The following is a 21,748-nucleotide window of genomic DNA, read 5'->3' on the forward strand; positions in this document are numbered from 1 at the left end:
GCAAACCCTATTTCAAAATCAAAAATAAAAAGGTCTGGGGATGTAGCTCAGTGGTTAAACTCCCCCTGGGCTCAATCCCCAGTATTCCCCCCCAAATTGTACTAAACACCACTCCACGTGCTTGCGTGGATTAATTAATTTCATCTTCGCATCTGCTCGGGGAGGTGTAAGAACCCTGACAACCCCCTCTTGAAACGAGGAACCCGTGCAGATGGGCAATAGGCAACTCATTCACACCAATAAAAATAGTCAGAACGGGGGTCTGAGTTCAGGCAGGCGCGCTCCAGCGTTCGAGTTCTCAACCACTCTCCCTCACCCTCAAAAAAGAGGCTGGTGTCGGGACTCCACAGGTCGGGATGTGGGACCCGGCGGCACCCGCGGGCTCCAGGGGTCGGCCGCGGAGGGCGGGGCAGGGTGCGGCGGCGCGGGCGCCTCCTAGGGCCGGAAGCGGCGGAGCCCGACCCGGCTCCACCCCCGGCCCCGAAGCTCCGCCAGCCGCCGCCATGAGTAGCTTTGGAGCCGGGTGAGACCCTCTCGCAGACCCCCTCCTCCCCGCGCTCCCGGGGCTGGGATCCCAGACCGACTCCATCCCTGGGCCCCAGGTCCGAGCGCCTCACCCCTTTCGCCCGCCCACAGAGCGAGTGTGGAGACACGCCCCTTCCCTGCTTCCCTTGCTGCTTGAAGTTTGGGGAGCTGGAGGGCTGGGGGTGGGGAGAGCTGGGGAGTACCGTGCTGTTTAAAAGGGAGGGGTCCCTGGTGACTCCCCTCTTCCAGGATCGCGTCCCTGCCACTTCGTGCTGTGTGATCTTTGGCGATCACTGCCTCTCTGGGCCTGTGTCTTAGGCTCTGCAAGATCAACCGAGCAAAGCACACGGCCTGCAGAGAGGCAGCGCTCCGCTCCTTACTCGCCCCCCGTTATTCGTCAGAGACCTCCAGCGAGCCGTGGGTGGGGGAGTAGCTCCTGATCTTTTCTGACCTGCCTACAAAAACAATTTTTTCTTCTTTTCTGCGTCCTTTCCTGAACAGCAAAACCAAAGAAGCTATCTTCAGCGTGGGTGAGTGGCCAGAACAGGAAGGGATTGCAGGGTGGCAGGCCAGAGCTGGAGGTCATGGGACCTGGCTCCTGGGTCTTTGCTTCTCTGGCCTCAGTTTCTCCACCAAAGGGGGTGGGAATAAGACTGGGGGATGCTGTCCACCCTGACCTCTGGGGGTGTCTTGGCAGAGGATGGCTCCGTCAAAATGTTCCTGAGGGGCCGCCCTGTGCTCATGCTAATCCCGGACGACCTGGCACCCACCTACAGCCTGGACACCCGCTCAGAGCTGCCACCATGCCGGTTCAAGCTGGATTGGGTGTATCCTTTGGCTTTAACCCCTCTCTGGGTGCTAGGCGCCATCAGGGGGAGACAGAAGTCTCCTCCGTTGGTGAAGGACTTCGGCACTTCAGTGGGACAGAGGGACAACAGTATTGAAACTGGGGCTTCCCAGGCCTCTGTGGCTGAGGGTGAGGAAGACCATGGCACCCAAGAGCAGAGGAAAGCAGGTCAGCCCAAAAGGACCTTTTCCGGTTCCTTAGGATGGCAAATGTTTGCTAAGTGCTTTCCAGATGTTGGATCCTCTTCTACCTGTGGGGCAGGGCTTCTAAGTGCGGAGACATGAGAACTCAGAAATCATGAATTAAATAAATAAGATCATTTCACTTAGGAATAAAAGTTGTGGACACCATAACCTGGGGTCCTGTGAGGGGAGCACTGGGGGCTTCTCCGTGGCGGAAAGTACATTTGAGCTGAGAGCTGTACACAGGTCCAGGCAGAGGCCTCAGTAGGTGAAGGACTCTGGCCATCGGGACCTTGATGTGTTTGAGAAACATAAAACGCTGGGAATGGGCAGGAGCCTGGCTTTGGAGCCTGGTAGGAAATGGTTCAAATCCCAGCCCTGCCCTGGCTGGCTGTGAGACCCTGGATAAGTCGTCTTACCTCTCAGTGCTTCAGCTGCCTCTTCTGGAAAATAGGTTTCACCATCTCAGATTTCTAGGACTGAAGTTATGTGGGAAAGTGCTGAGCTCATAGTTTGTGCCCTGTACACAGCGGTTGGTAAAGTAACAGCTAGTCTTTATCAGTCCTTATTACATGACAGGCAAGGTTCTAAGTTCTCCCATGTATAAACACACTGAAGAAGGTTTTTACAACTGGTGGCCCCTAGAGGGGACCACAGGCCTGTCCTGGGAAGTCAGAGCAGGTCTGAAGCAGGCACTCTGACTCTGGGCCTGGAGCTCTTTCCAAAGAGCCCAGGGGCTTAGAATCCATGCTCCAGGAACCCAGTTCCTGCCTCCTTCTCCCTGAGCCTCGGTTTCCTTTCCAGAGGCCTCTGGGTGCCCACAGACTTCTGCACACAGCTGGAAATACCCACAGGAATGCGGCCAAACGGTCCCGTCAGGAGGACTTGATAGACTTGAAAGTTGGCTAAGACTACAGGAGTCCCTGTGGACCTCAGCTTGCCCGACTCTGTGATGACTGCAGGCAGAGCGGCAGGATGGGGCCAGGATGTGTGTTCATTTTGAACATCTAGGACAGAAGGTTGGGGACACAGCAGTGACCACTAACAGTGGCCACCTGCCCTGCTGGCATTCACAGTCCAGTGGGGAATGAACTTATTGGCAGTGACAACCCAGAGTGCCCGAGCCCTGATGGGGTAAGGACAGAGGGAGTCAGCCTGGAGCCAGGGAGGGCTTCCCGGAGGAGGAAGTACAGATGTGAACAGAACAGCCCTGTCTCAGTGCCATGGGCCTCCCTGGACAGTTATGACATAAACCAGATTGTCACCAAGTGTGGTGAGTCCAGCGAGGACCTGAGCCAGAGAGCAGCTCCGAGGAGGTGATAGCTGCGAAGGCTGCGCGAAGAGTGGACCAGGCAAGGGGAAGGTTAATGCCCGGGCCTGGAGGCAGGAGGTCATGACTTTGGCATTTGAAGGAACTCCAAGGTCAGAGAGCAAGGAACACAGCAGCCCTGAGGAGACCGGGAGGGGCCCTGGGAGACCACAGTCATCAACAGGGGGAGACAGTGAACTCATGGTGTCCACAGGGTGCCAGGTCCTGACCTGGGCACAGCGGATACTCAGTGAGCAACACAGACAGATCCCAGCCCTCCTGGAGAGTCACTCTAGATGATGACGTGGAGTGCAGAGTGCATTGGAGATGGGGAGAGGGTGGGTGGCGTTGCACTTTCGAATAGAATGGGCAGGAAGACCCTCTTCAGGAGCTGACAGTTGAGGGGACGGAGAGCCGAAGGAGAAGGGTACCCAGGTTGTGGGATCAGCAAGTGCAAAGGCCCTGAGGTGAGAACAGGGAGGAAGCTAGTGTGAGTGGAACTGGGCATGTGGGAGGGGAGCAAGGAATTGGGGCCCAACTGGGCTAGGCCTGGACCTTTTTTTTTTTTGGTACTGGGGATTGACCACAGGGGTGCTTGACCACTGAGCCACATGGCCAGCCCTTTGTATTTGAGACAGAGCCTTGCTAGGTTGCTTAGGGTCTTGCTAAGTTGCAGATACTGGCCCCAAACTTGTGATCCTCTTACTTCAGTCTCCCAAACCACTGGGATTACAGGTGTGTGCCACCGTGCCTGGCTGTTAGGGGTTTTCATAGGATTCCCGTTGTGGATTCAGGGGGGTGGGGCTTCGTTTTCCATGCACCAATTGCTATAAACTTGGTGACTTAAAATAACAGAAGAAAAAAAATTTTTTTTTTCTGACAGTTCTAGAGCCCAGAGTTCAAAATCAAGGTGTTGGCAGGGCGCCCACACCCCTTCCAGAAGGTTTGGGAAAAATCTGTCCCTTGTCACCTCTTGGCTTCAGGTGGCTGCCAGCCATCCTTGGGCTCCTTGGCTTGTAGCCTCCTCACCCCAATCTCATCTTCACGTTGCTGCCTTCTACCCCTCCCCCATATCTCTGTTTTCCCCTCTGTGACTTACAAGGACACTGGTCGGATTTCAGGTCCACCTAACACCCAGATGATCTCATCCAGAAATACCTAATTACATCTGCAAAGACCCATTTTTCCATATAAGGTCATAATCACAGGTTCCAGGGGCTAAACACCGGGCCTATTTTTTGGGGGGAGACCATCATTGAGCTCATTCCAGGGGTGGGAGTGGAGGCGGGAGAACCGGATCCCGCTGGCCCTGGGTCCGGGGCCAGCACACGGCGCACGCGCTCCTTAACAGGCTGAGCTATGGCTACCGTGGCCGCGACTGCAGGGCCAACCTTCACCTGCTGCCCACGGGGGAGATCGTGTACTTCGTGGCCTCCGTGGCCGTGCTGTACAGCGTGGAGGAGCAGAGGCAGCGGCACTACCTGGGACACAATGACGACATCAAATGGTGAGCGGCTGCGGCGGAGGTCAGCCCCACCCGCTCCTGGGCCACTTTCCACACCGCTGCCTCCTGCCCCCGGGGTGTGGGGCCGGGCAGAGCCATTCTGCAAGCTGCCAGCGGCCCTGAGGCGGGTTTCAGTGGAAAAATGTAGATGGGTGATTAATATTTCAAGGGTGGATGACTTCATTCAGTGCCTGGATTTTTTTTTTTTTTAAATTGTTTTTTTCACTTGTTTATTTATTTATTTATTTTTTGTATGTGGTGCTGAGGATCAAACCCAGGGTCTCGCCTGTGTGAGGTGAGCGCTCTGCCGCTGAGCCACAACCCCAGCCCCAGTGCCTGGATTTTTTTTCCTCTTCTTTTGAAAAGCCCAAACTGATACAGCAGTCGGAGGTTTGGAGCCCGAGGCGCCTGCTTAAATCTTTGTGTTTTCCTGGCCACTATTTTTAGTCCGGACCTGAGCCCCCTGGGGCATTGGAGTTACAGACTCAGGCCTGAGTCTCCCTTCTAATATCCCTTTATTGCTTTTGAAGGACTAAATCAATGTTTTATCGACTAAATAACTCAATTAACTAGTTTGCGGAATGCATAGCCAGGCATGGTGACTGTGGCCTGCTGCAGGAGGGTCCTGGTCCCTGGGAGCCCTTATGTCTGTCCATTTGTCCCCTCTCCCCTCAGCCTGGCTGTCCACCCAGATATGGTCACCATCGCCACAGGACAGGTGGCAGGCACTACCAAGGAGGGGAAGGTAAGGGAGCGAGGAGGAGAGAGGATGGGACACAGCCAGGGCCCCCAGGTAACAAGCTTCTCTCTCTACCCTGCAGCTGCTGCCACCTCATGTGCGCATCTGGGACTCGGTATCCCTGTCCACCTTACATGTGCTGGGCCTAGGGGTGTTTGACCGAGCCGTGTGCTGTGTGGGCTTCTCCAAATCTGTAAGTCCTTGGCCCACCCTGACCCACCCAAGAGCAGGTCAAGGGCCTGTACTTTTCTGCCTGCTCCCTGCCCCATGTAGGCCAAGCCCCCAGTATGATGTCCCCGAGGTGGGCCACGAATGCCAGTCTCTGGGACCCAGAGGCTGCCCAGTTCCCCATCTTTTTTTTTTTTTTTTTTTAATATTTATTTTTTAGTTCTCGGCGGACACAACATCTTTGTTGGTATGTGGTGCTGAGGATCGAACCCGGGCCGCACGCATGCCAGGCGAGCGCGCTATCGCTTGAGCCACATCCCCAGCCCCCAGTTCCCCATCTTTAGGCAAGCACGCAGCCTGGTTCGCTGCAGACCCTCGGCGTCTCCCTGTGGATCAGGTGGTGCCTGTTCTCATTCTCTGGAGGATCTGACCTCTTGGCCATTTTGGGCCTAGTGTGGCTCCCTGGTGCCCAGATAAGCCCAGAAAGCAAGAGTAAGCCCTGAGGAATTTGTAGAGCAACTGGACATTACGTAATTCCCAAGCATGTGAGGGATGGGCTTTTTAAAAGTCATATTTTACATTTTTATCATAACTTTCAGAAGCATTGGTCTGCGATGGATTGGGGAGTGAAAAACAAGCCTTCCCCCCACAGATAGGTTAAGGAGCTTGGGATCACAGCTACAGATTTCTTGAGGCCCAAGGACACATTTCAGAGTTTCAGAACAGAAAAGCTCTACTGAAGCCAAAGCATGGCTGGGGGGTGGAGGGAAGACCCCAAAACTCTAAGCAACTCTGACAGTGCAAAATTAACAAGAGGTACAGAAAAAACCAACTTCTACCAACGGTCCTAATGGTTGGACTTCAAAAGTCCTGCAGTTTGCAAACACATTTTAGATGGTATCAGCCAGGAGTCCCTGCCCTGCAGGCGGGCTGCAGGGAAATCCAAGCTAGGGACCAGTCATTTCAAAAGGCCAATTATAAAAACCCTTTGAGAGACTGAGTGGCAGAGCACTTGCCCCGTGTGCAGGAAGCCCTGGGTTCAATCCGCAACACCACAAAGATGCTTTTCGGGTCCCTAATGGGGGAGTATTTTAGTGTGTCTCATGCACGGGCTGGAGCCTTTGAGGGTCTAAAACAGGCCTGCGGATGCCCCAGGGTCACCCTGACCTGCCTGTCCCCCTCTGTAGAATGGAGGCAGCCTGCTGTGTGCTGTGGACGAGTCCAACGATCACATGCTCTCCGTGTGGGACTGGGCCAAGGAGGCCAAGGTGGTGGATAGCAAGGTGGGGAGACCATTACCCCCTCCCCGGGGGTGCCCCTAGGGGACATGTCCATCCTGGGAGTTAGGAGTTTGGCATCAGGTAAATTTATGTCTAAGGCCTGACTTTGCCATTTGCTGGTCATGTGACTTTGAGCAAGGGACTTACCCTCTCTGAGCCTCAGTGGCCTCATCTGTAGAATGGAGATAAAGGTAGCGTCCTCCTCCCAGGGCCCTAGTGAGGAAGTTGGGACACTGTGTGGGTGGAGCAGGCCCCCACAGAGGGCAGTATGAGATGGGCCCCGACTAGGAGAGGTCCTGTCCTGCCCAAGATGGACCTTGATTGGCATCTTTGGGCAATGCCTATTTTGTAGGTGACTCATGACAGGGAGAGAGATAATTGCCCATGGTTACCTGCCCAGGCTGGGGGGCAGGAAAACTGGGTTCAAGATTGGGCTTGCTGCCTGGGGAAGGCGATATGGTTGAGAGGCTGAGTTCTGGAGTCAGCCTGAGTGAGTTGGATTCCAGACACTTCTCTAGCTGTGCGGCTTTAGGCAAGCAGCTTGCCCTCTCTGAGCCTCATGTCTTCATCTGTAATGGGGGTTGGGGTGCTAGTAGATCTTGTCCCCCAGAGTGCTCTGAGGATTGAATGAGTTAGTGGATGGAACCAGCTTAGCAAAGTGCTTAGTCCAGGGCAGAGGCTCTCAAAGTGTCAGCCAGGAAGATGAGAATGCTTCTCTGCCTGCTCCTGCCTCCTGCACTTGAGTTTGCCATGTAGGGAAGGTAGGGGCAAGTGGGTACGCACCGCACAGCCCTCACAGCTGTGTGGGGAGCTCCTGTGGGGGTGGGATGGTTCCCCTGGAGGCTGCGAGATGTTCATTCGGATTCTTCCCCACCCCACAAAGTGCTCCAACGAGGCTGTGCTGGTGGCCACCTTCCACCCCACCGACCCCAGCCTGCTCATCACCTGCGGGAAATCCCACGTCTACTTCTGGACCCTGGAGGGCGGCAGCCTGAGCAAGAGGCAGGGCCTCTTTGAGGTGAGTGCCAGGGGTGCAGGGACCAGCTGGCCCTGAGAGGCAGGCAGGGTAGCCAGGCAGACACCCCAACAGCCCCGAGGGTCCCAGAGGCTTGGAAGTTCGGGATGCTGAGCTCTTGCAGCAGGGGCCTCCAGACCATGGCGGGGTGGGGTGGGGGCTGCTGAATGCCGGAGCCATGAGGATTCAATGGGACGGGGAACATAATGGCTCCTAGGGGACAGTGAATCTCCATAAACGGGTCCTACGCTAGTCTCTATGGATGGAGTGGTCGGAGGCTGAGAGACACCAGCTGAGTCTGAGCAGGAAGCAGAAGGGCCAGGAGGGAGGATGGGGGGGCCTTTCTGTGCCCAGAAGGAGCGCTCTAAGGGCACCAGGCACAGCCGGAGACATGGAGAAGAAGGTGGGCAGAGGCAGGAGGGGACCCAGAGGAGGCAGGACAGGCAGGAGGCCGGACAGACTGCAGACAGAGATGGGGAGACCGGTCAGGGAGCAGAATGGGAGGCAGGAAGGGGCCCAAGTGCCCAAGGGAGTCCTGCGGTCATTACTCCAGAGATCTGAGCGCTTCCAGGTGGGCGATGGGATACCCCGCCCGGGATCGCACACCCAGAAGCATGGTGGGGACCCCGGGGACCACATTTCTGGATGTAGGTGACCTCCCTGCCTCAGCCACGCTGACACCTACCCCTCGTTCTCCCCCTTAGAAACACGAGAAACCAAAGTACGTGTTGTGCGTGACCTTTTTGGAGGGTGGTGACGTGGTCACTGGAGACTCCGGGGGGAACCTCTATGTCTGGGGCAAAGGTCAGTATCACCCCATCTGTGTGGTCCCCAACCCAGTTCCCTGTCACCCCGTGCTCTGCCTCCTTTCTTTAACCCTGCTCATGGGGAATGAGTGACATGGCGGGGGAGCCTTTCCATCCAGTCCAGCGCCCTCCGAGGCTCAGCCCTGATAGCCCACCTCCAGGAAATCCTGCAGATTCCCCCGGCCTCGTCCTCCGAAAATCCCATATGAGGGGCCAAGTCTGAACCTTGAACTCAGTTGTAGATGGAGGCGTGAATGGATGCACGGTGGGTGGGTGGATGGTGGGTGCGCAGAGGCTTTGTCCCAGTCTGCGGATCAGTGGATGAATGAAGGGGTTGTCCCAGGGAACCAGGGGAAGGATGAGTAGGTGCGTCTATGGACCTACTTGACAGTTGGGTGCTTGGGAGTCCATGGCCATACCACCCAAATGCACCTGATCCTGTCTGAACATTCAGATAAATGAGTGGCCCTCGAGCTAGTGGATGGGCATGTTAATTAGTGACTTGGCCTCCTCCCAGATGGTGTGTCTGTAAAATGGTGCAGGAATGTGTGGGTGCCTGGATGGCCGTTCAGCCGTTGGATGAGGGTGTTGAAGCAGAGATTGTTCCGGGGCAGGGGATGTGGCACAGTGGGACGGCGCTTGCCTGGAACTCTCAAGGCCTCGGTTCTAGAACCACAAAAACAAGAACAAAATAAGAGAGCAGATGTTCCAGGTGGGCAAGGTGCTATCCGCCTGTAGCCTCAGCCAACTGGGAGGCTTAGATGGGAGGATTTTTTTGGGGGGTGAGATGGGGATTGAACCCAGGGCCTCTTAACCACTGAGCCACACCCCAGACCTTTTTAGGTTTATTTTGGGCAGGTCTTACCCACTTGTCCGGGCTGGCTTGGAACTCACGATCCTCCAGCCTCAGCCTCCCAAGTAGCTGGGATTACAGGTGTGCATCACTGTGCCTCGTCAAAAAAAAATTAAATTAATCAATGAGTTGTCCTGGTCGGGGTTCAAGGGGTGAATAAATTTTGTCTGGCTAAGTGGGTGAATAAAAGAATGAATGGGTTATCACTGTCAGTGGAAAACATGAAAGAAGCAAGTTTTTGGCCTGGGTACATTTGCTTTTCCATACATTATACTTTTCATTTAGGACTGTGCTGAGAATTATTCACATTTCACAGATGAAAACAATAGGCTCAGAGAAGTGCAGCGACCCAGCAGATGGCTGAGCTGGGCAGCCAGGGCACTTGGTCTCTAAGGTTCCTCCCTTTTCTTTTCCATTGTCACTCTGCTCTGCTCTTGGCCTATAGGAAATGGGCCTGAACCAGGCATTGCTCTGTGACCTCCAGTAAAGTCTTTCCCTCTCTGAGCTTCAGATTGCCTGTCTGTAAGCCAACTGAGAGACAAGGATTATCTTCAAGTGCCACTTCTGCTGACTTGGGGGTGCTTGGTCCCTGGTGTGGTTACCCCATCAGGGCTGTGCAACGGGAGGGAAGTTGGTTTAGGAGCTGGGACAGCCTGGGTTCAGGTCCCAGAGGAGTAGTGTACACTCTGTGTGGCCTTGGGAGAGTCATATCCTCCTAGGACTCACTTGCCACCTCTATAAAATGGGTACAATGTCACTACCTCCCTATAGCGTTATTCTGAACTTCCCAATGGAGTCTGGTACATCTGCACACACCCAGGTCCATCACCAGGCCTGTCCTGCAGAGCTTCCGAGTTGATGGATGGGTGGAAGAGGAGACACCCCTGAGGCTTGGGGGAAAGGGAAGAGCTGGGTGTCCTTCCTTCCCCACCACAGCCTCCTCCCTGTCTCAAGCCTTACCCCCTCCAGTTCAGATTGTTCCAGAAGCAAATGCAAAATGCAAAATGTGACCTGCCTCCCCTCCAGGGCTCCCTCACGCTCCCTCACGCTCTGCCCTGCCTCCTCCTGTCCCCATGCTCTGGCTTTTGTGTGTATGCGCAGTCCCCCCAGACTTCTCCCAGGTCCCTAGATAGTGCCTGCTCTTGCTGCTCTCTGCCTTCATAACACAAGGCTGCTCTTCCCTTCTGGAACATTCCTTTTGTCCCAGCAACTTCCACTCAGCCTTGAGGTCTTTGCTCAGCCAGCACTACCAGTCCACTGATTGGCAGTGGGTCCCTCTCTGCTACTGAACTGTGATGGGAACTGGGTGGGTGATGGGTGGATGGGTAGCTCGGTAGGCAGCCAGGCGGCTGGATGGATGAGAATGAAGGATGGAGGGAGGGTAGAAGGAAGGGTGGATGGACCTGTAGAGGGATCAGTGATGACGAGGTGGGAGGTGGTCAATGCGTGGATGGTGGCTAGGTAGTTGGATGGACAGACGGGCAGATTGGCGCGTGGATGACAGCGGGTAGGCACCGGAGTCCATGGGCGGCAGGTGGGTTGTGGGTGGTGGGGGGGGGATGGAAAGCTGGAGAACTGGCGGGAGTTTTTTCAGTCCCTCTCGGGTCAGCCCAGGGCAGCTTCCCCGCTGCGTCACCCCTGCAGGTGGAAACCGCATCACACAGGCCGTGCTGGGTGCGCACGATGGCGGCGTGTTCGGGCTCTGCGCCCTGCGGGATGGGACGCTGGTGTCCGGAGGGGGCCGCGATCGGCGGCTGGTCCTCTGGGGCTCTGACTACAGCAAGCTGCAGGAGGTGGAGGTGAGGAGGGGGGCGCACGGGGCGGCGGGGAGGCCACACCGAGCAGCGCTCCTGGCGCAGCATGCCCCCCTCCCCCCTGCGTCCTATGCCATCTGCCCACCCAGGTCCCTGAGGACTTCGGCCCTGTGCGCACCGTGGCAGAAGGCCGGGGGGACACGCTGTACGTGGGGACCACCCGCAACTCCATCCTGCAGGGCTCCCTGCACACCGGCTTCTCGCTGCTCGTGCAGGTGAGCGCCTCCCTCCGCGGCTGCGGCTCTGGTCCTCCCGCCAGTGTCCCCTCATCTGACCGCCGCCGTCCCTTCTCCTATAGCCTGACAAACTTCACCTACCGTCCTTTGACCTGTCCCCCCTCACAAACTCACCCCGCCCTGGCCCTGACCCAGGACTCCCCAGAACCACCTGCGATACAGCTGCCAAAGGTACCCAGCACCCCGAGCAACTGCTGCCACCTGCCCTTATGATTGGGGGTGGCATCTTCCTGTCTGGTTAGTAAGTTCCCTGGCAGTTGTCACACTGTCACAAAGGCCACACACCTGCTGTGGTTCCAGGATGTGGCCCTCCTGGGATCTGATTTCTTCTTGCAGCTCAAATGGCCATTCCTTCCTTTCTGGGGTGCCACACCCCTGCCCCACCCAACTGAAAACCTTCCACCCAGGAGGCAATATAGTAGAGTGGTTAGGAGCATGAATTCTGGGGGGGACTGCCTGGGTGTGAATCACAGCCCCATTCATTAGCTGTGTGATATTGGACAAGTGAGTAACCTCTCTGTGTCTGTAAAATGAGGAGAATAGCAGAACCAAATGCATAGGGCTTGGGAGGATTCTGTGAGTCTCTTCATATGCAGCATTTAGAATGGTGCCTGACACAGAGTAAGTGCTCCCAGGGTCTTGACTACCCTTCCTCCTTGTTTAGGGGTCCCCCCATCCTTCACCTGTTCCCCAAATTTTCCCACAGATAGTCTAGCTGAAGTCTGTGCTGCTGCATTTAGGTCCCCCTCTGGCCTTGGTTTCCATATGAAGAAAATGAAGGAAAGCAAGGGCTGCAGGGATTTTTCTAGATATCCCAAGACCAGAAGGACTCTGGAAACCTCTAATAATACTACTTATGTTAGCTACTGTAATTATTAATATGTGTGAATATAACTAATTGTGTGATTATCAGCCATGTCAATTATTACCATTATGATTATTGTCATTATTAATATTCACTTATGTTTTATGTGATTAATAATACTAGCTACTCCCATTTTGTGGGCTGGGCACAGCTCTGAGCTAGACTTAGTGTTTTTTTGTTCTTGTTTTTTTTTTTTTTTTAATTTTTTTTAGTTGGACACAATACCTTTAAGTTATTCATTCATTTTTATGCGGTGCTGAGAATCAGACCCAGAGCCTCGAACACGCTGGGCAACCGCTCTGCCACTGAGCCCCAGCCCAGCCCCATCCATGACCTGAGTGAACTCAGTAACGCCTGCTGTGAGGCACACAGAGATTGGCCCCATTTTACAGAAGATAAAACTGAGACTCAAAGAGAAGTTCGTCCCTCAATGACTGGCTACCAGTTAGTAGGACAGGGCTGAGGTCCCCAGGCTGGGACCCTCCATGAGGCCTGGGCTCTGGGTGGCTCCAGGAGGACTTCAGGAGGCCCTTCCCAGGCCCATGGAGCTGGAGCCCCAGGTGTGTGTCCAGGGTGCGTGCAGCTGGAGGTGCCAGGCTCTGAGCTCCACTCTCTCCTGCCTCCTGTTGGGCAAAGAGAAAGGATTCACCCCAAGTCACACTGGGGCAGGAGTCATCTGGTCATGGGGGAAGGTCGTGCTGGGGAAAGGTCTCTCTGAGTCACCTGGACAGGTGAGCTGCTGGGCTGGTCCAACACTCCTTCCTGGCACCAGGCGTGGGTATGGAAGGCCAGGATCCCAGTCTCCATTGTGCTCTCTCTTTCCTGCAGGGCCATGTGGAAGAGCTGTGGGGCCTGGCCACACACCCCACCCGTGCACAGTTTGTGACCTGCGGGCAGGATAAGCTGGTGCATCTGTGGAGCTCAGAGTCTCATCAGCCACTGTGGAGCAGGCTCATAGAGGTGAGGGGATAGGGGCCCGGATGGACCCTTCTACCGAACCCCCCATTCCACGCCTCATGGCTCAGTGCATCGGGGAGAGACCACACGGGTCTCTTTAAGCAGAGGGTATTTAATGTAGGGATTGGGTGCTTACAGACTCCCTCTGGTGGGGCTGGAGAAGCCAGTTCTGCATGGAATGAAGCCCAGAGCTGACGAAGGCGAAGGGAAACTGGCAACAGTCAGAACAGTGCGGAGTCAGCAATCACTGAGCTCAAGATCATGTTGGGGGCCGGGCGTGGTGGCGCACGCTTGTAATCCGAGCAACTCGGAAGACCTAGGCAGCCAGCCTCAGCAATTCAGCAAGGCTGTAACAACCTAGTGAGACCCTGTTTCAAATCTTTAAAAAGGGTTGGGGATGTGGCTCAGTGGTGAGTACTCTTGGGTTGAATCCCTGGTACCAAAAAAAAAAAAAGAACTGTCGAGACAGGAGGTGCGGCTCAGTGGTAGAACTCTCGCCTCACCTTCAGTAATCCCTGGGTTCGGTCCCCAGGACTGCAGAACCACACCAGACCAAACCAGGAACATTCTGTCATCACTCCAGGAGCTGGGAAGCTGCCACCAGCCCACTGCAGCTGGTGACTCCAGAGCTAACCTGTCCTTGATAACCACTGGCCACCCATAGCTAGTCCAACTTAAACTAATTAAAAGTAATTAAAAGTGCAAATAGAATTAAACTTAATTCCTTAGTTGCATTAGTCACATTTCAAGAGCTCGGTCATCTCATATGGTTAGTGGCTACCATATTGGAAAGAGCAAGAAAGAACATCTCTGAGGCTGGGATTGTGGCTCAGTGGTAGAGCGCTCGTCTAGCATGTGCGAGGCCCTGAGTTTGATCCTCAGCACCACATAAAAATAAATAAATAAAAAAGATATTGTGTCCAATGATAATTAAGAAATAAATTTTTTTTTTTAAAAAAAAGAACATCCATGCTGTCACAAGGTCCTTTTGGACTGTATCATGTTAGATCTACTCAGTGCAGGCTAGATTAGCCAAAAACAGATATGCTCCGTTCCTGCCTTTCAGTGTGCTCAAGGCGAGTGACTGCACCTGGGGTATGAGTACAGCAAATCCCATTGCTTTCATGACCCAACTGGTCAGCAGCATGGCAGAAGAAGAACTCTGCCTTCTGCCTTTCAGAACCTGCAAAAATGCAATGGATTAGCTGGACATGGTGGTTCATGCTTGTAATCCAGGGACTCAGGAGGCTGAGGCAGGAGGATCACAAGTTCAAGGCTAGCATCAGCAATTTAGGGAGAACCTCAGAGATTTAGAAAGACCCTGTCTCAAAAAAATAAAGGGTTGAGGTCGGTAGCTCAGTGTAGAGCTCTCATCTAGCATGTGCAAGTCCCTGGGTTCGATCCTCGGCACTACATAAAAATAAATAAATAAAATGAAAGGTATTATGTCCATCTACAACTAAAAAAAAAATTAAAAATAAAAGGATATAGCTGTATGGTAAAGCACCCCTGAGGTTCAATCCTCAGACCCCCACAAAAAAAGAGCAATGGATTGTCAGACCGAAATCTCAGCTGAATTCTACCTGCAAATGATTTGGAAACATGCCGTTTTTTCGCTCCCTGCCTATGCAGGATGAGAAGACATGAAGAAGGAAGGAGGTCAGCTTACTGTATCCCCAACACTGTCCTGTGAGGCTTTTCTTCTAGAATCCTTCCAGGGTTTCCATGGTCCTGGAACACTGTGCCCTTAGAACTGCTGGGAGTGGAGGATAACACGTACCCGGTCATTGTTAGGGACGTGTAATATAATCTTCATCTCGGCTATCTTAATCAAGCACCTACTATATGCCAAGCCCTCCCCCAAACCTTTCAGAGCAGTAGGGATGATAGATCCCCACTTAGAAACAGGTTCAGAAAAGCAAAATTACTTGCCCAACATCATGGTGTAGTTGTAGGCGTAGCTAATCTTGATTGAGAGCTTAGTGTAGGCCATCTTATTTACTAGCTTGCCATTTTAAGGACTTTGCAGCTTGTTTATAATGATTCTGGAAAGTGTGTATTGGTGATCTCTATTTGCCAGATGAAGAAGTCAAGGCTTGGACAGGGAAAGTTATTTGGTGTCACTCACAGACAGTGTTGGAGTCACAGAGTGAACACAGATCTAACTTGACTCCATGCTGCTTTTTTGCCCATGAATCAACCAAATGTCCCCTAAATAAAAATTAAAAATTATAACAGCCCATGCTGATAAAGATGTGGGGAAATAGGCACTCAGACACAACTGGTGGTAAGCTGATATACTTTTATGGAAGGCAAGTTGGCATTATACATCAAAAACCTTAAAAATATGAGAACCTTTTGTCCTAACAGTCCCACTTCTAGGAACTCACCTAAGGAAGTCACCTTGGATGAATAAAAGCTGTGGGAATATAGAACAGGAGGAAAAAAGGATCAGGAGTCAGTAGTGACGGGAGTAATGTTTTCTGCCCCGGCTGCCGTGCTCTAGGAAGGGGAATGGTTTCCAGGGCATCTGGCGCAGTGGGTCCTGGAAGGCAGGAAAGGGAGGCGAGAACCCTCATGTCAGGCTGAGGACTCCAACTCTGAGCCCTGCCTTTTCTCTTCCTTCTCAGGACCCCGCGCGCTCAGCTGGCTTCCATCCCAGTGGCTCTGTCCTAGCGGTGGGCACAGTGACTGGCAGGTAAAGCTGAACATTTGGGGAGGCTTCTCCAGACCGCCCCACACCCTTATCTTCTACCCCAAAGTCCATAGACATGTTAATTAGGCGCTCCCTACATTCTTTTGGAGTCAGCCTTTCTTTCCTACATCTCTGCTGGGCCCTCTGATCCCTCCCGGGACCCCAGGCATTGCTGTCCCTCTGCACCATCAGCTCACCCCTCCCCCACCATGGCTTCTCCTTAAAGATGGCTGCTGCTGGACACCGAGACCCATGACCTGGTGGCTATCCATACAGATGGCAATGAACAGATCTCAGTGGTCAGCTTCTCCCCAGGTAAGGCGCTGCCCTGGGACCCTGGAGAGGCAGGGCCTGGGGACACAGGCTCAGTGTTAGGGAAGCAGGTGGAGCAGGTGGAGCCGGTGCCTCCTAACTTGGAAGGGATGATAATGGGTGGGGCCTGGGACTGTCGAGGAGGGGCTGAATCTGGGAGAGGAGGGGGCAGAGCCTGGGTCCCTCCTCATAGCCCCTCCCCTCCCCCAGACGGGGCGTACCTGGCCGTGGGCTCCCACGACAACTTGGTGTACGTGTACACGGTGGACCAGGGCGGCCGCAAGGTCAGCCGCCTGGGCAAGTGCTCGGTGAGTGGGCAGTGGCCCCAGCCTGCGCCGCCACCCCGCCCACAGGGTGCAGAATTAACCACTTTTCTACCCCAAGGGATCACAGCTTCAGCTCTCAACTGACTTTGCCCGGACCACCTCGAGGAGCCTTAGCCCGCCAGCGCACCCCTCCTGTCTTCTGAGCTCTCCCCCTCGTGTGGCCCCGCCCCAAGTCCCGCCCCCTTTGTGGCCCCGCCCCTCATTCCTCTGCGGAACGTCTGTGTGGCCCCACCCCCTGCATTCGAAGTCCGCGGATCTAGCTCTGCCCACTTAATCCTAATTGGCGTTGTCTTCTAAGCGCATTTTGTCAGCCCCGCCCATTGGAGTCTGGCCCCGCCCACGGCGGTCTGACCCCGCCTCCCATGCTCGGGAGCCCATATCCCTCCCTGGCCCCTTGTGTTCTCACCCTCCCTCTGTATTTTGCCCTTCCTACTCTAATTCTGCCCCCTGTCCCTGGTTCTGCCCTCTCCCGCTCTGACCGCCCCTTGTGTCCCCCACAGGGACACTCCAGTTTTATCACCCACCTGGACTGGGCCCAGGACAGCAGCTGCTTTGTTACCAACTCCGGAGACTACGAGATTCTGTACTGTGAGTTCCCTGGGACCCAGAGTCCTTCCTTCCTCGGCCTGTTGGTCCGCGAGTGTGATTCGCATAGGTCTCGAAGCGGGTAGGAGGAGGCAGGGGCTTCGGGTCTCTCTCTGGCTGTCATTCAGGGGATGTTCTGATTTGGAACTCAGGAGCCCCTGCATTGGATTTCCTCTCTGATTGAATGGGCAGGTGCAGGTCCTTAAGCAGATGTCCCTGCTCTGGCTTTGAGGGGTCTGAACCCAGAGTCTAGCCCTCGGCCTGTCCAGAGAGGTGGCGTGAGCCGGGGACCTTGACCTGGTCTGAGTGCCTACTGTCTGTGAAGTGGATGGGTTTGGCCACAGTTCTTCTGCCCTGAACACCTCCTAAAATTTCTCCCCAGGGGACCCTGCCACCTGTAAGCAGATCACCAATGCAGACACCATGAGGAATGTGGAATGGGACACAGCTACGTGTGTCCTAGGGTTTGGGGTGTTTGGTAAGTTGTGGAAAAGGAGGGTCCCACTGAGGACACAAGGCCCAAGAAGCAGGCCAGACTGGTGCTTCCCCTGCCTCCCGTGGGCTACCTCCTTTCCCTTGTGTGGGCAGTGTTTGTGTAAAATGAAAGGCAGAGTGAGCTGAGACCAGATGGGTGGTAGCCCTGGACCAGAGAGAGCCTCCCGCCAGCGCCCTGGCCCCCTGTTCATTTAGACCCTGATGCAGTCCATACGGACTGCCTGAGCACCTCTGGGCTGCCCCTGGCCTGGGCCGTGACCGCAGCAGCCTCAGCCCTGCTCTCCTGAGCTCACAGTCCAGTGAGGGAGACACACTTGTCCCCAGACGGGGATCACCCGGATTAGGTAGTGCTGCAAACTGAACTGGGGTGGGGAGGTGGCTAGTCTGGGGGGGTTGGAGAGGGCTTCATGGAGGAAGAGACAGTTGAGCTAGGACCTGGAGGACGGAGAGGAGGTGGGAGATGGAGAACAGTCTGTAGGCAGGGCACAGCATGTGCAGAAGCCCAAAGGTGACAGAGAACTTGACACTGGAGAAACGCAGGAAGGTAGAGCAGCTAAATCATTGCGGAGTTCAAGGGGAACGTTGCTGAGGGATGAGGGAGGAGCAGTGGGTGGGGCTGGGTAGGCAGAGCCCAGAGGGTCAAGGCTTTCTCCTGAGACCACCAGGGAGCCATGGAAAGATTTTGAGCTGTAGAGGGACAGAGTCAGATTTGTCCCTTCAAAGGATAATTTGACTCTAATCCTCGATAGAGACCGTGTATATGGGTAGAGGATAGGGGGGTAGAGGATAAGGTGTGGGGGGGCTGCTGTTCTTGGGAGTCCCTGGCCCCAGCTGACATCTTACCACTGCTCCCCATCTTGTCCAAAGGGATCTGGTCAGAGGGGGCTGATGGCACTGACATCAACGCCGTGGCCCGTTCCCATGATGGCAAGTTGCTGGCTTCGGCTGATGACTTTGGCAAGGTCCACCTGTTCAACTACCCCTGCTGTCAGCCCCGAGTGAGTCCCTCTGGGTTCCGTGGGGCCTGGGGTAGCAAACAGAGTTGGGGGGAAGATTCAGCAGGTTCTGAGTTGCCAAGTATGGCCTCTGAATTTGCTATCCTCCTGCCTCAGCCTCCCTTGTAGCTGGGATTAAGGCATGTGTCACCCACCTGGTTAAAGAGCCCTTCTTAACCTGAAAGTCAGTGAACTTTAGGGCTGAAGATGTGGCTCGTTAAGGTTCTGAGCATCTGTAGTTCTGGCATCTTCGGTTCTTTTCTCCTTGTTAACTCAGCAAATAATGAGCACCTACTTTGTGCCTGGGCAAAGGGGATATATCACTGAGCAAGACAACATGGTCACAGCCCTTATGAAGCTGACAGTCTAAGTGGCATGATGGTCCCAACATGATGCTCTAGGTTATTTAGATTTCCCAGCAGTCCTAGGATGAGGACCAATCTCCAGCCCCACAGGACCAAACAGGTGGTGAGAGTGATGGCTTGAGGCCGGGGAGCTGTTTACTCCCCAGTTTTAATGAAAGCTGGTTCTCTGCAGCCGCGTCTTACATGGTTTTAAAAGAGGCCAGAAATCAGGATTTTAATTTTAATTTTCTCAATTTTCCAATAATGTCCACAACTATGTTTCTAAAAACACTGAGTCACATTCAACTCATCCACAAGCCACCAGCAGCTAACCTGTGTCTAATCTAAGACCGGACATCGTTACTTTTTATGTTCACTGGCCCTAAGAAAAAATCTTGTTCCAACATTTTATTAGGAAATTTTCACACATAAAAGCAGAGAAAATAGAACAGTAATCTCTCCTGGAACTAGTACTCGTGTTCCGCTGTTATCAGATTTGGCATAGTTGTTTCTTCTTTTTCTTTTCTTTTTTTTTAACATATTTTTAGTTGTAGATGGGCACAATGCCTTTATTTATTTAATTATTTTTTAAAACTTTTTTAAAAAATATTTTTTATTATTTTTTTTTTAGTTTTAGGTGGACATAATATCTTTATTTTATTTGTATGTGGTGCTGAGAATCGAACCGACTGCCTCATGCATGCTAGGCGAGCGCGCTACCACTTGAGTCACATTCCCAGCCCCGATTTATTTATTTTTAATCGCAGCTGAAGTTTGAACCCAGTGCTTCACACGAGCCAGGCAAGCGCTTCTATCACTGAGCTACAGCCCCTGCCCTGTTTCTTCTTTTTCTTTCTTTCTCCCCCAACATTTTTTTTTGTTGTTGTTGTTAGGGATCAAACCCCGAGCCTTGTGTCTGAGGAATACATGTTACACACTGAGCTGAACCCCTGGCCCCAGCATTCATTAATTTCTTTTAATATTTTTTTAGTTGTAGATGGACACACACCTTTATTTTATTTATTTATTTTTATGTGGTGCTGAGGATCAAACCCAGGGCCTCACATGTGAGAGGCAAGCGCTCTACCACTGAGCCACAACCCCAGCCCTCATTAATTTCTTAATGTAATCAAATACCCAGTTCCATATTAAAATAGTTATCCCATGGGGCTGGGATTGTGGCTCAGTGGTAGAGCGCTTGTCTAGCACATGCGAGGCCCTGGGTTCGATCCTCAGCACCACATAAAAATAAAATAAATACAATAAAGATATTGTGTCCAGTTACAACTAAAAAATAAATATTAAAAAAATATTTTAAAAATAAATTAATTAATTAAATAAAATAGTTATCCCAAAATAGCATTCCACAGTTTTTTGCTTTGTTTTGTTAAATTAGTATCCAAGCTGGGTATAGTGGAACTGTAATCACAGCAACTCTGGAGGCTGAGGCAGGAGGATCACAAGTTCAAGGCCAGCCTCAGCAACTTAGTGAGACCCTGTCTCAAAATAAAAATAAAAGGGGGTGTGTGATGCTGGCACACAGCTCAGTGGTAGATGCCCTTGGGTTCAATCCCTGCTGCTGGGGAAAAAAAAAAAAAAGAAAGAAAGAAAATGCTGGATCCAAACATAGCATTTGCTAGAGTCTTGTTCTCTTTGTGAACAGTCTCCTGTACTCTCATGTTTATTTTTATGCCATTAACTTACTGGAGAAATCAGTATCATTTCCCATTGATTTCTTATTAAAAAAGAAATTAATGAATGCTGGGGCCAGGGGTTCAGCCCAGTGTGTAACATGTATTCCTCAAATTATAGGAAGGGTTATTGGTTCTAATTATAGGAAGAGAAAGGGGTTGGGGACAGGAAGGCCGCAGGTGGCACTGCCCCCTCTGACTTTCTGTCCACTTCTTCTTCCCCTGTAACAGGCTCTCGGCCACAAATATGGTGGACACAGCAGCCATGTGACGAATGTGGCCTTCTTGTGGGATGACAGCGTAGCCCTAACCACAGGGGGCAAGGACACCAGCGTGCTGCAGTGGCGGGTGGTGTGAACCCGGGGTCCCAGGGACATGGGGCCGGGGTAGAATCAGGTGGCAGGGCTGGGACTCTAATTTTCGGGAGATGTCTATTGCCGAGTAGAATAATATATACCCAGAGTTCGTCTATAGCAGAGGGGGTTATGGGGGCGGGGGGTGAACTGACAGAAGTCTCTATTTATCGGGGTGGGAAGAGGGGTCACAGTGCTTTGCCGCCATTGGTGTTTGGTTTGAGGTGTTTTTTTAAGTTTATTCTTTTATATCATCCAAAAATAAAGATACATGCACTGAGCCATGGTGTGTCGGTCTATGTATCTGATGTGCGCATAAATTGTCATGAGTGTGTGTGGGTATTTATTGCACCGTGTGAGTGAAGGACTGTTATTATTTCGGCCTGTATTGGATACAAATGGCAGAAGTCATCTTGCTCTGTCTTGGGCCAAGAAAGAACATGGTTGGCCTACATAGCCAAATAAGGAAGGGCAAGCGTGCCTCTAGATTTCAGAGTGATCAAGTCAGCATTTATCTTTGGGACCAGCATTCTCTCCACAACAGAAACATGGCCCCCAGTAGCTTCTAAGCTGAGATCAACCAGCTTTGAGCCCCAAGTCCAAACTTTCCACAGAGCTACTGTAATGGGCTCATCTAAAGGTCAGTCAATATGGCCCCCAGAGTGGTCTACTGTGAAGGGTTCCTGTTGGGGAAAGAACCAGCCCTGGACGGCTGTAATCATTAGCTTCATCACTGAGCTACACCTACAGCTTCTAGATTTTCTTTACTCAATTTTTTATTTTTTCGTTTTATTTTTGTGTGGACTGGGGGCTTCACTCATGCTAGGCAAATGCTCTACCACTAAACTGCTT

General features: G+C 52.9%; 1 protein-coding gene across 1 annotated transcript; it reads left to right on the forward strand.

The window, feature by feature from the left end:
- The first annotated feature begins 480 nt into the window (after positions 1–480).
- Eml2 (EMAP like 2) lies at positions 481–21,031 on the forward strand. Its single transcript, XM_026403710.2, has 19 exons — positions 481–523; positions 1,027–1,055; positions 1,223–1,352; positions 4,221–4,370; positions 5,043–5,112; positions 5,189–5,299; positions 6,462–6,557; positions 7,438–7,572; positions 8,274–8,373; positions 10,873–11,027; positions 11,132–11,257; positions 12,972–13,103; positions 15,731–15,798; positions 16,022–16,110; positions 16,318–16,415; positions 16,934–17,021; positions 17,401–17,496; positions 18,381–18,511; positions 20,775–21,031. Exons 1-19 carry the CDS (start codon positions 504–506, stop codon positions 20,898–20,900), a joined length of 1,950 nt encoding a protein of 649 aa, XP_026259495.1. The 5' UTR covers positions 481–503; the 3' UTR covers positions 20,901–21,031.
- Positions 21,032–21,748: the final 717 nt, after the last annotated feature.

Source organism: Urocitellus parryii, chromosome 15, assembly GCF_045843805.1.
Source record: "Urocitellus parryii isolate mUroPar1 chromosome 15, mUroPar1.hap1, whole genome shotgun sequence".
NCBI classification, from domain to species: Eukaryota; Metazoa; Chordata; class Mammalia; order Rodentia; family Sciuridae; genus Urocitellus; species Urocitellus parryii.